This window comes from Galendromus occidentalis, unplaced genomic scaffold, assembly GCF_000255335.2.
Source record: "Galendromus occidentalis unplaced genomic scaffold, Mocc_1.1 scf7180000077524, whole genome shotgun sequence".
Classification (NCBI taxonomy): Eukaryota; Metazoa; Arthropoda; class Arachnida; order Mesostigmata; family Phytoseiidae; genus Galendromus; species Galendromus occidentalis.
Window position 1 is genome coordinate 2313593 of NW_003805512.1, and position 13768 is coordinate 2327360.

Here is a 13768-nt window from a genome sequence, read left to right on the forward strand (position 1 = left end):
TATAAATGTCGCTCCGGACGCGATATTAATATCGAGGCGTCGAGAGCGATGTATTACCCAATCAGAGCAGCGGTCCGAAGTTGCGTGGGGAACCTGGGCGAGCATGGGTGTTCCCGTCGTGGTCTATTTGTTAGACCGACTCTCCGTGGAACTCGGCGCCTCGAAGAAATCTTCCGAAACGCTCTGCATTGAGAAGCCCCGCCTCGAAGGCGTCGAATCTGCTGCTCCAAATCCGGCCGTCCGCCGGAGGAATCCGAATAATGATATCTTCAGCGAATTCCGGGAGTAGCAGACACTAAGGGGAGATCGCCGTCGCAGACCCGTGCAATCTATTGTCCGGTACTAGCTCATGCACAAGGGCCTCGATGGCGATCGGGGAGAACCTCCCGAATCCTCGATACGACTGGATTCAGACTGAAAACATGAACCCATTGGATTCCCCTGCTTCGAGTATGGTAAATTCATCAAGACTCGAGTCGCTCGGGGTCTTGGCGTTCTGAAGGAGAGACGAGCTGACTCTCCTCTCTCTAGAACGCGTCGAAGGGAGGACGAGAATGCTGCGAGATCTGTGAGTTTGCTATCTTTTCGCTCCTCCAGAGAGAACAAGGCCGGAAATTCAGCTAGGACCCAATCTTCGGAATACCAGCCTATCCTTTAAGTGAGATTGTATGTCGTATCATCTTATTCACACTGGCCGCAAGGCGGATCAAACCATAGCGACACGAATATGAATAATGACCAGTGGATGCACTGTAATTATGTATGCATTAAAGACACCTCATGCTGACGAGAGGGAGAAATCATGGAAAGTGAAGACTATGTCTTATCAAGGTCGCCTGAACTTTGTACAAATTAAGCAGCTCGGAGTCTCGATGTTCCTCAGAGATTCTTGTTCCGCGCCGGTGAAGCAGAATCTCACGAGGACGGATCACTAGAGACCGTGGAGCAGCCATCGTAGCGCTGGTAGTCGTCGAGCCTGACGACGAGTTGTACTTGTATTGTTATGGAGTATTTCATGTTGACTTCTTGACTGTGACTTTAAAGTCTCTGTGCCGCAGGATCCTTCATGAGGAGGCAAACTTCAGAGAGAGAGACACACACCACTCACTGTCACGAATCGCTAGGCTCGTTCGAAGGAGACCTATAGGGTCACAATGAAATCACCGAGGTCCATAGCTTCGCTTAGAAGAGGATGCTCCGGACTATTTATCAATATGATGCGAAAAGTCGATCGAAACAATGATGGTCGAGATGATTCTTCGAGATTTTTCCATGATCTCGAAACCGTCGCAGTCACAGACTTTTTATGGCGTGAGAAGCCCGTCGAAGACTATAGGAACATGGAATGATCAATTACACAAATACATATAATACACGGAGTATTGACCGAGTATCTAGGTTCTGTAAATATTGCAAACTCATGTGACCGCTCTGAGGTACTCGAGGAGAGCATGGATCCAGCCCCGTGTGTCTCATTGCGGACCACACAGGCTATTGTTCTTTATCGTTCTGTCGCGTGTCCCCGATGGTTATAATATAAAGTCTAAAGAATAACTCGCGAAGCGTCACCTAGCACACTGAGGGCAAGAGATCATTGTAAAGTAAATCACGATACCTGCGAGAGGAATTTCTCCCCTCACTCAATATGCAAAGGAACTGTCGCATGGTTTTTGCCTCTCGTCGAGTAGCGCCGGGCATATCACGTGTTATCTATCAGTGGAGACAGACTTAGAGCACGAAAGGAAGCGGAAGACGCGACGGATACTAAAGGAAGCAATTGCTGGAATCGCTCAGCGAAATCGACCTGAGCGGCGCCAGTAATCCGTCGAAGTCAAAACTTCTGATCTCGATCGAATTAAACGGCCGATCTTGTAGCGCAGCGGTTCTCAACCATTTCTCGTTCGCAACCCTCTCCCTATGCCTCGAAGGTCAAGCCCCCCAGGGGAGATGGCGATTTCCCGATTCCAAAAGACGGAAAGTCATGCATGTGCATTCCCTCAATCGGTTATACATACCTACGAGTATTCGAGTCTGTTGCTGACTCGGCTGAAGTCGCTCCCGAAGAAGATCCCTGACAGCTTTACCGTTCAGATTTATCCATTCCTCGTAGAGAGGCGGCGGGCGGCCGAGTAATCGAAGCGGTCCACTCGAGTGCAGACTCGTATTGCCACATCGACATTGTCTGGTAAGCAAGTCTGCCGTTCGGCTCGGGCGGCTGACATTCTCCCGGCGAGCGACCACCGGACTCGATAGCTCAGGCCGACCGATTCCCGGTATTTGACCGTGGCATCACATACCAGTGCGGCCGCTTGCGGAGGTCCTTCGCGGTATGAGGCGCGAAGCCAACAGCAACGGCTTCGACCCCCTTCCCCCGAGAGGAGACCTTCTTGAGAGGGCGTTGCGTCGCGGAAACGCAGTTGAGACCCGTTGTGTTCCAGAAAGTTGTTGAATGACCAATGAACGATATATCAAGAGGCCAAAGCGCATTTCATTGAAGTGAGATCCTCCGTTTGGGAATATATCTCAAGGTTGAGTTGACTTGACCAATGTAAGATGCGTCGCGGTGTGAGGTCGCAATGTGACTCTGTGACGCGAGGTCACGGAAAGGTATCAAGTCGAACAAATGACTCGAAATATGTGTTAGATATTCGTGAAAGGATGATGTAATAAAAAGGAGCGGTTCTATGTGATCTATCGATACCATTCGACTCTTTCTTCTCTTTCGAGGGTGTCGAGCGGAGGCTCGTTCAGGTCTACCGGTCTATCATCGGCAAAATTAAAATTTATTGCCATACGAGCGCGGGCCCCGGACGCTCCTCTGCTAAGACGGAAAGTTTCGTCGCGGAGGTTATTCCATTCCTCATTTTAGTGCCCACTTTAGAACGCGCGGTGCCCACCGACCAGTCGCTTGTCGCGAGGGCATTCCTTACGATCTGAATGACAGGTCAAGAATGACAGTCAAAGTCCAAGATCATCGAAAGTCATTCCCATCGGTCCACCAGAGGGATCATCCAGTGGACCATATAAGAATGAAATCATCAGCAGCGCCGCGTAGTGACGGATCGGAAATCTTTCACATAGTCACACCTCCCCTTTCCATGAAGCCGATTAGCCCCTTCCGACGTGTCGATCTCGGGGAAGACGGAAGTCCGGGGTAATGAACCTGACTTTGGTCTGGCGGCTTCCATTGTTGTGAGCAGTGTCTTTCCACTGGAGATACACACACACATGCTCATAAACTCACTCTTAAATACGTAGCCTCCATTCCACGTTCTCACTTGCCGGGTAGCGGGTCCCCGGATGATCTAGTCAACGTGGAGAAACTTGAAGTGCTCGACTATAGGATCGAATCGTCGTCATGCGACGCGCCATAATTTTCGGTGTGGTGGCCGTTCTTGTTGCGATAGCTATCATCGTTCCCGTAGCTCTGTACTTCAATAAAACACAGGATCTGTCGTGCTATCCGGAATTCGACGGGTCTGAGTCGTGTTACGCCACGAGCAAAGCGTCTGCTTACCGTTGGTATGGCCCAAAAACCGACTACACTATCTGTACTGGACTCAGCGGGAGCGATGCGAAGCAGGTCAAATACCCGGGTGAGTTCGAAAATTGGTTCCAGAGCCTGATCGATCCTTTCACTCTGACCTCGGAAAAAAAGACAGGTTCCTCACGTGTCCTTCCAGGCTGCACCCCCATCATGTTGTACCTATTCAATCGACACAGCGCGCGCTATCCAGACCCTGACGACGTAGAGAAGATGCAGGGCATTCTATACCGTGTACGCGATCTGACCATGGAGGCTGCTGCGAAAGGTCAAGAGTGCTCCGAAAATTCTGCGTCCTTGGATTTTATGTCATTCGGAACAAAATCGGGTTCCTCAACCGTAACGACCCTTCGCCAACAGGCAAAGTGAAACTGTGTCAGCAAGATATCGAGGAGCTGAGAAAATGGAAGCCCACCTATAGCACCGTGGAGGCGGCTGAGGCCATGAAACAAGGTTAGTCGAATCCTTCGGAGCCATTTTCAGCCTAGTGTGCATCATCCACTTAGACTGCCAGCCTGCCCGCGTGTCGTTATGATGGCTGGGCAGTCCCTTGACAGTGAGCCCCCTGATCTACCATCGCAAGCCCTGGTTCGCAGGCGAGACCGACGTCCATCAAATCGCTGACAGATTCAAGAAGATGTTCCCGACGCTCCTGCCGTCGAAGTATGCTCAGGAACAGTTCAAATTCGGAATCTCAAATAGAATACGGACGAACCAATCATTGTACGCCTTCATCGAACGGATTTTCGATCCGTCTGAGATGGACAGCGTCGTCTACCCTAAGAAGGACGTCAGGGTGGGTGTGGCGGCATTACGTCCTATGGTGCCTGATATGAATGCATATGCCGGAGAGAAGAATATCCTCTGTTCACCATCTCACGTTGCGTATATCCATTGCAGCTCATTTCATTCCATAAAACATGTGAACGCAAAGTCTGGCCTAATCGCACGAAGCCTAGTCGTGAGATGTTCACGGAGCCGGAAGCGTTCCGTAAAAGCCCAATCGCGGATCGTTTCGCGCAGAACGTCAAGAGTCGTCTCGGCTTGGAAAACACAAACCTGACCTATTGTAAGAGCCTACACCATCGCACGCGAATTCAACTCGCGCCTCCTGACTTAAGGACGGGCTAATTGCGGCTTCCTTCCCCGATTCCTCCTTCTCGAACGAGGTCAACGAGTGACCCTAGTTCTTCTCCATAGCCGACCTGCGTCAAATCGCTGTGGAATGCGCGGTCGCATTTACAGCGGACCGAGAGTCACCCTGGTGTGCCGTGTTCTCGAAAGAAGATATGATGGTCCAAGAATACGACGATGACATCTACGATTTCTACAAGGATTCATACGGCAGGCCGCTCAACCCGAAGATGGGGTGCCCGATTGTGAACGAAGCCACTGGACTCTTCACGTCAGTATTGTGAAGCATCTTCCCGACTCGAGTGTCTTTCCGAACCCCCCATTCACAACGGATGACGAGAGAGGACTACGGATTTCGTCGATTCCAGGACCGCCATGAACGAGCCTGAAAAATCCCACATCAAATCCGTTATTTACGTGGCACATTCAAGAGATTATAAGAAGCTGCTGGGCTCGTTCGACTTGTTCAGGGACGAACAGCCTCTGACTTCAGGTTCGTTCACTCACAATGTACATGAAGCTTCGCTGGGCCTAATGAAATCAAATGACGTTCCGGAACACCGATGCGGATTCTGCCATCGGAAAGTCGGGGAGATCCCTCATGAGACTCTTTGTCATTAAAGGTGACTACTGCACGGACCGTGTACAGAACAGACAGTGGCGTGATGCTAAGATGTCACCCTACAGCGCGAACATAGGATTCGTTCTATTCAAATGTGAAGGTAGGGACAAATGAGGCGGCTCGCAAATCAGATTCCCGAGGTCACGGGGGCTGCACCGCTCCGCCCCACAGAGCGGAAGGTCTGAGGTCCAGATTCTTCCTCGTCTCCTACGAATCTCCCCTCTTCTCCCCCACAGGCACATTCAAAGTCCTCACCTTGATCAACGAGAGACCAGTGAAGCTGCCGAAATGCTCATATCCAAAAGACGACTTTCTCTGTGATGCGAGGGAGTTCATCTCGAAAAACCGCTTCTCGAATTGTAATATCGATAAGATTTGCGTGCCGAAAGCCAGGACGGAACAATGGCCAGACTCGCACTGGGAGGATAAATGAAAATCTCCGTGTATAAATCCATGTGAAACGTGCACTTCATCTCCTGATTGATTCAAACGCCGACAGATTTCAATACGATTTTGACGTCGAATAAAATCGGAGACACACATACATAAACCCAACGATTCGAGACAAAATTATCATGTTTACGGACGCTTCGATTCATCTCTGTGGCAGCGGACATACCTGATCTGCCTAGCGAAAACAGAGAAACAGTAGCGCCAGCCGGTTCGTGATGGTTGAGCGGTCGCGCGCAGTGCCGTGCTCCTAGACTTCGAGATGGTGAATTCAGCGGCCGATCGAGAAAAGCATCATTTGGGAACGATTGCAAACATATCTCGCACAGCGTCTGACTGACTGAGTCGATTTTGGCGACCGGCATCCGGAACCGGCATTCGACCCGAGTCCCAACGACGGCGGAGTATTTTACGCCCGCCGATGCGGAATAGCTCTGTGCTTGCATCGTTCATGCATCTAATGAGGTATCTCCAACCATGATCATTGTATTTCTCCTGCTTGCGGAGGAAGAGCGACAGAGCGAGCCTGCTCAAGCAGTTCACTCGAGTCCACCCGATGAGCGACGCGATACCAGGGTTCAGACTTCGAAGAAAACATGGTATCCTGAGGGAACATATCGGAACGAAATATTCTGGCCGTCGTCCTCAAGACGACCTGGACGGTGATTGCCGACTCGTAGAGAGTTTACCGCCGCAAATCAGTCTTCCACCAGGCTCCGGCCTGTTGTATCTCGGCGTCTGATCACTTACCCTCCATAATCGAAGCTGACCGCTATCCTGCTGCACCGATCCCGACTCCGTATTGCCGTCATACCGACGCTTCTCACAATATTAGGGAAGAGAAGCTCCAATTTGACCTACATGTCCATGTAGCGAGTTCTGTTCCGCGAAGCGGGCTCAATCATGACACGAGACTCTAGAGCTCTCAACTTCGGGTCAGCGACGTTCTGGAGTCTCTATGACGCCTCCGGTAAGGTCCCGCCCATCATAAATGAGCGGGTGGCTCAGATTTCAGATCCTCAAGCGGCAGAGCGCATGGTTAATCGAAATACTGCGAGCATGGCATCCTCTGTACTCCGAGATCTAGTACGAGATACGGATCGTGATAACTGTCGCGGTCGCTAGGGTCGACCGAATCGGTGGATATCCGGACTATCCTTCCAGATGTCCTCCTTTTGTTCCCATAGGATCTGTTGGCAGAGATCTGACCGCCGAAAACCAAGTAAATTGGAATCGTCCCAATGCTTGATCTCGCGCTCCAACTCCAGGGACGATCTCGAGCGGCACCGGTCCGGAGCATCATTTTTCGCGGCGCGTATTTTCTGCTCCTCATCCGACTCGAACGATTTCCCGGAGGAGGGGTTCCACGCATGAACTGGGCTGGACTCGGGTTGACTGTCAGGGACGACATATTCTTCAGCCTCCATCATGCTGCGCCCAGAGGGGAAGAAGTGGGATTTTGATTCGGCTCATACATATATCATACATACAGCACGTCTCCCCGCGTTCCTCCTTATCGAACCAAGGGACTAAGGATGGTCATCCCAGCTGACATCAGGATCGGTGTTTCTGTCGTCAGAGAGCCATGTACCACTCTCGGTGACGTTGGAACGTTGATATCCTCGAACAGTAGCTGAGGGGTGTGGAATGCCGGGGAAGGCGTCCGTATCTGAGTGAGTGAGATTGTTCCTATGCCGCACACATCCATTGAACATCCTTGATTGGTGAGTCAAGGACGGGTTTTCTGGCTCCCTTGACGTAGGCCTTGGTGTCGCTTCTGGCTGGAATTCCCGCTCGCTGAGAAGATAAAATGAATTCACGTCGAAGATAACTCTCCGAGGTCTGTCGAGGCTCCTGGTCTACCGCTGACTAGTCAGGAAGGGAGACCCGCGCGGTAGAGTCGCTGAATCTAACTCAGGGATGGAGCTGCCCGCCCGGAAACACACTGAGTGAGATTCGGTCGCAACAGGAACTAGGTTTCGCCGACACTAGCAGGAGAAGTCATGAACGGTTCTCCCGGGATGAGCTGTGGAGCATCGCTGTCAGAAACTTTCGAATGATATGCCTGCTTCTCTGCATTTGAGATTTCGCCTTCAAAGACAGGGGTCACAAGCAGTATCGTGCGGTGGGGCACTCCAGGGAGAACTCCGAAGCTCCTTCCTCCGAAATTTCGCGGTCGTCATGCGGGAGGCCGAGAGCCTCGAGGAAACGCGTCATGATTCTTACCCTCAGACAGATTGAAGTGTCTGGATCGAGACGATCTCGGGGGTATGCATGAGGACCATACGCGGCCTCAGTCATTTTCTCTGCGCATTTGATGGGCATACTGAGAAGCATGCCACAGGGGTGGCAGTATATCCCACGAGAAATGACGCGAGTCCTTGCTCCGGAACTCGACTTTTTTAGTTCTTCCTCTGCGGGCGAGACACAGAGATCATAAGAATGTAAATTCAACGGAATGAAGGGAAATCCCACCTCTACCGGAAAGATTGCCTACCGAAAATGTGACATTGTAGTGAATGACAGAGATATCCATACTAAAGCAGACAAGGTATCCATACTTGCTTTTCTTGTCGTTCATTGTGAGGTCATTCGGCCAATCTCGTCATCAGATAGCTCTGACTGACGTCGGGCTACTCGGACCTCTAAGCTCAATTGCCGGTTTGAGGTCCTCCTCGGCTCGGCGTTGGGATGGATGCCTGATGAATTTATTGTCCCACTCGAGATTGGGAGAAGGAGTTACTCGGTCTGACTCTGCTCTGGACGTATTGAACGGTTCGAATATATCGAATATACCTCGAATCAAGAGCATCGGAGCCAGCTGTTGTTCTTGGAGGGGTGATCCAGCAGACGACTCGCGGAGAAAATGGAACTATCCTTGTATATCCGCCAACGAAGTTGTCTACGTTCGCCAATCTATCTCGTGTTCATCATCAGCGCCCTCGAGAGGCAATCCGAGTGCCCTGGAAACCACAAAGGACCGGAAGGAATCGGCGGAAGAGATGGCTCCGAACGAGGATGCTGAAGGAGATAGCGAAGATCGAATCGACGAGGACCGAATAGAAAGTCTGACTTCCAACAGAGTCTCCAGCGTGAAAATTGAGCGCAAGCCAAGAGCCCCCGGCAAGGGACTCGGCAGCGGGAAGATGTCGAATAGCTTCCTGCAGAAGAACTATCTTGGGCCACCTCCGGGTCTCGGTTCTGTTCTCATTCCAAGAGCGCGAAGTGATGAAGCTCTGAATCTCGGGGAGTATTCCGTCTTCAGAATCCAAGGGACGAAAGAAGTAGTTCCGAATCCGATGAAATCTCCTTACTCCAAGCGGAGATCCACTTTCTTCGAACGATTGAGTCAATGTTTTGAATGTGTTATTATATGAGCTCAAGGAGCTATTGCGGCTCCTTATTCGATTCAATAAAAAGTGTACTGCCTCGACATCCGGGAGCTGGCGCGTGACTCTACAAGTGTATGTCATGGGGTGACGAGGAAGGCCAGTCAAGGGATGGGATGAACCCCGTGAAAATTTGAATTTCCGAGCGCACGCGGGCTTGGAGTATTCTCTGCCAGTCTCGGAGAGCTGGAAATTAGAAGACGAAGACTGCAAGTATTCTCCGATCAGATGATTCATCGCTTCGCGGCATATTTATTCAAAATTCTAGACAAGAAACGCTGGGATCATATAACCTTGTGCATCATTTTCCAGTGGACGCATCTCTATCTCCAATCGACATCATTTTTATTTTTCCGAGGTTTCACTTTTTATGGTACTCTGGTTTGTCGTGCCCCGGAAAGCCGATTTTAACCGCGTCGCATGCCCGCGAGGGTTTCAATACCACCTCATACAGGTCGGAGGAACTTACTTACAAAAGCAGAACCGCTCGTATGGTGAGGGCATGACGCAACGCGCATGTTCGCTGTAATAATCCGTGCGGTCCGGATTGGATTGTAGCAATAAGCTACCATCTTCGAGCTGATGGACACATGCTTCGAAATTCGCGGGTGGGTCTGTTGTCACCGCCACACGGAACGCGTTCTGTGGGACCGACTTCTCGAAGAGGAGCGAAGCCTCATCGACAGACTTCAACTTCCATCGCCTGCATCTCGTATCATTATTCCGATCTAGCTCATTATTCAACTTCGATACGAGAACATTACCCAGTCTGAGCTTCAGCGCCGGATCCAGCGGCTCATTTGTGATCGTGTGGTAACAGGAACAATACTCTAAATCAATCTGCGCTTCCGCGCATGTGCGGTCGGAGGGTATCACTTCGGTAAAAATATTATATGCAACTTTGTCGGTTGAGCTCGGTTCGGGCAGCACCAAATCCCGCATAGTTTTATACAGATCGTAAACAGTGACCAGCTTTTGGCTATTCGCGTCGAGGTTCGTCCTGATGGAGTCGGTGCGCATGAGTCTTTCGGGCAGTAGAACGAACCCGAAAGGTAATTGATCTTCGTATCGACCGAGAGGGAAATGGCGTAGGTTTCCAAACCGGAAACCATGATCAGCTAGGAAAAATATGACTGTGTTATCCATGTGCCCGTCCCTCGCCAGCTCCTTGAAGAAATTGTAGAAAGACTCATCCGCTCTCTCAGCTCCCTTGAGGTCATCGTGCGACAGCTCACTGAACCAGGCGTAAAGCCATAAATGCTCGGACGGCGAGAGGCGGAAAAGATCCGACAGGTAGTCGAGGTAGGTTGCCGCCGCAAGTCTCGGTCCAATACAAATGTTTGAGCCGAGCTTTGCTTTCAACGGGCTTCTATCGATCGCTTGCATTATGGGCCGGGGCCAGTAATCGGTGGGCACACGAAGAAAACCATGGAGCTCAGGCCAAACAAACAAGCCGTAGTTCCACTGTTCCTCCAGAAATAAGGTCGAATACCCCGCTCGCTGATAATCTTGCCATAAGTAGGCGGTCATGTTATCGACGTAACCATTGCGCACAGTTTCATATAGCCCCTTCGGCCTGAATCGTTTGCCCGTCAGTAAAGGTATTTGATTCGGACCAGAATTCAAACCGACCTTGTTATATCCGAGGAGTTCTACTGTAGTGTTTCGTCGCTCCTTCAAGAGGAAGTCTCTGGTTTTAGGCATAAGCCTATGGAAATTCAATCTAGACACTGAATCAAGGCCCAGAACTAAGACGTTCGGCATCGACTCATCGGGCTTACGGCTCTTGTTCTTCGCATGAGCGAGTAATAATGGTTGCTCGTAAAATGTATCACGGAATGCGTACCGAAAGCATTCTATCCATAGATACTCAGAATCCACTCGCTCATCGAATACAAGGTCTCTACCCTCCTGGAGACGGAACTCGTTGTCTCGCACAATCGCAGTATCTTCCCTCACAACCGATTTATATACACAACGTAGATTCTCTTTCTTCAATCTGTAGAACTTCCATAGTACATCTTCAGATAAATGAGGCACTGCGTGAGAGCCCTTCACCACGGCCTCGATGAAGAAAGGGGAAGCTTTAGGACAATGTTTTACTTTGTGATTCAGAAACATCTTCCAAACCAGGCTGTCCCAGGGATCAAAGTCAGGGATATTACAAGTCGAAGTTTTTAGGAGCAGCCCTGGAGCGGAGATCAAGGATGAATTGCTGTTCTGCTCGAACCCGGCTCTCCTTATGAGACTCGGGTCCTGAGATACCCTGCTGTAGAACAGCATGAAGCCGAAAATGAGACAAATCCCTAGCGCGAGGTGAGTTTTCTTCCAGCGGAGCTTGATGAAATCCATCGCGGCTCGGGCTTGCTCTCTCAGCTCGATGAGGGAACTGAAAAGGGGAAAGAATATTGTACTGAGTCTGCCGTGGGTGAATTTTGGAACCGATGACTAAAATTCCTCATCCTCTTGCTGGAGTGTAGGTATGGAGGGATCCGGATCAATTCGGAAATGCTGAATCGGTTAGAGAATACTATGTCCCAGAGGTCAAGACTCCTGGCGGAATAGAACCCGAAGGTCCCTGAGCCGACCGAGGGGAAGGAGGCGAGTGTTCCGGAGAGCCCCATTGCTGCGCTCCGAGCAACCCGAGGAGAAACAGAAGCGAAAAAGCTTGACAGCAGCATATTGGACCATAGCCATCCTGGTTTCGCTCACTGCAACTCATTTCCAATATCATTCAGCTTGACGTTTGCCCGAGATGCTCATTCCGACTGGGAACCGGTTCCCCGATCGCCATTGTTGGAACGATCTGACCATCATGAGCATCCAGTTCTACGGGGGGGGGGGGGAGAACAAACTTGCAGGACGTACTTCGACATACCAGATCGGAAGACTGATTCTAGTAGTTCCAAAAGCTATAAGGCAGCATCAGCTATCTTCTCCGAGCAGCTCGAGGTCGAGAAGAGCGCACTACGGCCAAAGGATGAGGCTCGGGACCAGGTAAACGAAAGTCGGCCGTAAGTCGCTGCATGGCGAATATCTCGAAAGGCATACTGTGCCAGGGTAATACCGAATCGGCTGTCGCAATCGTCCACATAGCACATTGACGTGAAATATTCATGGAATGTTCATGAAAGATAAATGGGTGCACTAATCGAGAAAAAAAATACTTCATATAGCTCGCAAATGAACGAGAGTGCCAGCTGACTCAGAAAAAACGGAAACTCCTTTCGGGAAACGGTGCCCTCTATCACTAATAAGCACCAATTCCACATCTAGGCCCTTGGAGCTCCCAATCATTGTGAGGCGATGCAGCGGATGTGTCCTGGACCGATAGACGCCTAGGCGCCGTCATGCTGGATTCCCGCCACGCCAAATCTCCTCGATGTTTGCCTCCACTACTTCATATCTTCCGCCAGTCAGGGAGTTTTATTCATAGATACCCCAGATAGACTCACTGACAGGTTCCCCATTTTTTTATCTTCCTGCGTTTCCGCTTCGTCTGAGAGTTCCTCGATGTGACGATGTTCCATAGTCGAATTCGCAGCTCTACCAACGAGTCGTGCCGTGATGGGAGACCTTACGGGCCAGAACATAGAGCGATGATTGCAAGGGTAGTCGGGCATTAGCCGCAGCGGGTAACGCCATTCAGCCTGATTAGCTAATGAGTCATGCGCATGTTCAGACGATCGCGAGCTCAATGCACATGTGATGATTCCTTATACCGAAGGTTTGCGGTAGTGAGAGTAGTCGTGACTGCTCAGACGACAATTAATCATCCCCATTCATTCCTCCAATCTCTCTGCGATCCTCACGGAAGAAAGACGCGAATCTCGGTCGGTACGCCGCTTGATCCCATGTCGAGCTTATACAATACTGCAACCTTGGCTGCCGAGGCTCGCCTACCGGGCGTCTCTTTATGAACGGCAGTTTCTCAGTGAGACCGCTCGACGTGCACTCTGGGCTCTCAGAGCACTCGCTCCTCTCCAACATGCTCCAACATGCTGTGAATTCCGAGGAAGCTTCGATAATACCATAAGGATTCTCGAATCGGAATTTCCTTCTAGTACGCTCTAACACGTTGCCTACAGCTTGTCCTTACTCACTTCAGAAATCTTCGCAGACGATAGCCTCGTAGAGCAACACGCCCATCGTTGAGATCGTTTCGAGATCTCAGGCAGGGTATTAGGTTCGAGGAAGGTACACACACGATTGCGGCATCCAAGCCATCAGCGGACCTCGGCCGATGGCAGCAGAAGCTCAGGCATCACGGCCGCGAACTGTTCGCTCCGGTGAGCTGGAAATGAATGGAATTACTACAGCATCGTGGCGCTGCGATTTGGGTTCCGCGTCTCAGGCCGGAACCAGAGGTCCAAACTCGGAGCCTCCGTCACGCAGATTTCCGGGGAGCTTACGCGAGGATTATTCCAACAATTATCTACGTGGTCTTCGCGTATGTACTGGAACTCAGGTGGAATCTATCTGAGCTGTACCTGGAGACGCGTTCATTCCGCACGAGTGCGCGGCGCCGGAGCTTAAACACATCCACATATCAGAGGGTTTGGAGGGACTCATCTATTGAAATTCCTCTCAGACGACCTCCGCAATATTCGAACCTGGTATGGTCACGGT

General features: G+C 50.8%; 2 protein-coding genes across 2 annotated transcripts; one reads left to right on the top strand and one right to left on the bottom strand.

Annotated features, from left to right (window-relative positions):
- Positions 1-3263: 3263 nt before the first annotated feature.
- LOC100905550 (multiple inositol polyphosphate phosphatase 1) lies at positions 3264-5746 on the top strand. The gene is made up of 9 exons (XM_029112721.1): positions 3264-3596; positions 3684-3812; positions 3905-3997; positions 4141-4340; positions 4445-4613; positions 4745-4949; positions 5047-5175; positions 5285-5400; positions 5537-5746. The coding sequence occupies exons 1-9, from the start codon at positions 3359-3361 to the stop codon at positions 5731-5733; spliced, it is 1476 nt and encodes a 491-aa protein (XP_028968554.1). The 5' UTR covers positions 3264-3358; the 3' UTR covers positions 5734-5746.
- A 3764-nt stretch (positions 5747-9510) lies between these two features.
- On the bottom strand, positions 9511-13254 carry LOC100905695 (uncharacterized). The gene is made up of 2 exons (XM_003747594.3): positions 13243-13254; positions 9511-11528 (listed from the first exon to the last, which is right to left on the bottom strand). The coding sequence occupies exon 2, from the start codon at positions 11489-11491 to the stop codon at positions 9605-9607; it is 1887 nt and encodes a 628-aa protein (XP_003747642.3). The 5' UTR covers positions 11492-11528; positions 13243-13254; the 3' UTR covers positions 9511-9604.
- Positions 13255-13768: the final 514 nt, after the last annotated feature.

Excerpts from the sequence above, each read along its gene's own strand:
- LOC100905550 (XM_029112721.1), top strand. The coding sequence starts at position 3,359 with ATGCGACGCGCCATAATTTTCGGTGTGGTGGCCGTTCTTGTTGCGATA. Across the intron at positions 3,813-3,904 it reads CATGGAGGCTGCTGCGAAAG|GCAAAGTGAAACTGTGTCAG; the intron begins GTCAAGAGTGCT and ends CTTCGCCAACAG. Across the intron at positions 5,176-5,284 it reads CAGCCTCTGACTTCAGGTTC|ACTCTTTGTCATTAAAGGTG; the intron begins GTTCACTCACAA and ends ATCCCTCATGAG.
- LOC100905695 (XM_003747594.3), bottom strand. The coding sequence starts at position 11,491 with ATGGATTTCATCAAGCTCCGCTGGAAGAAAACTCACCTCGCGCTAGGG.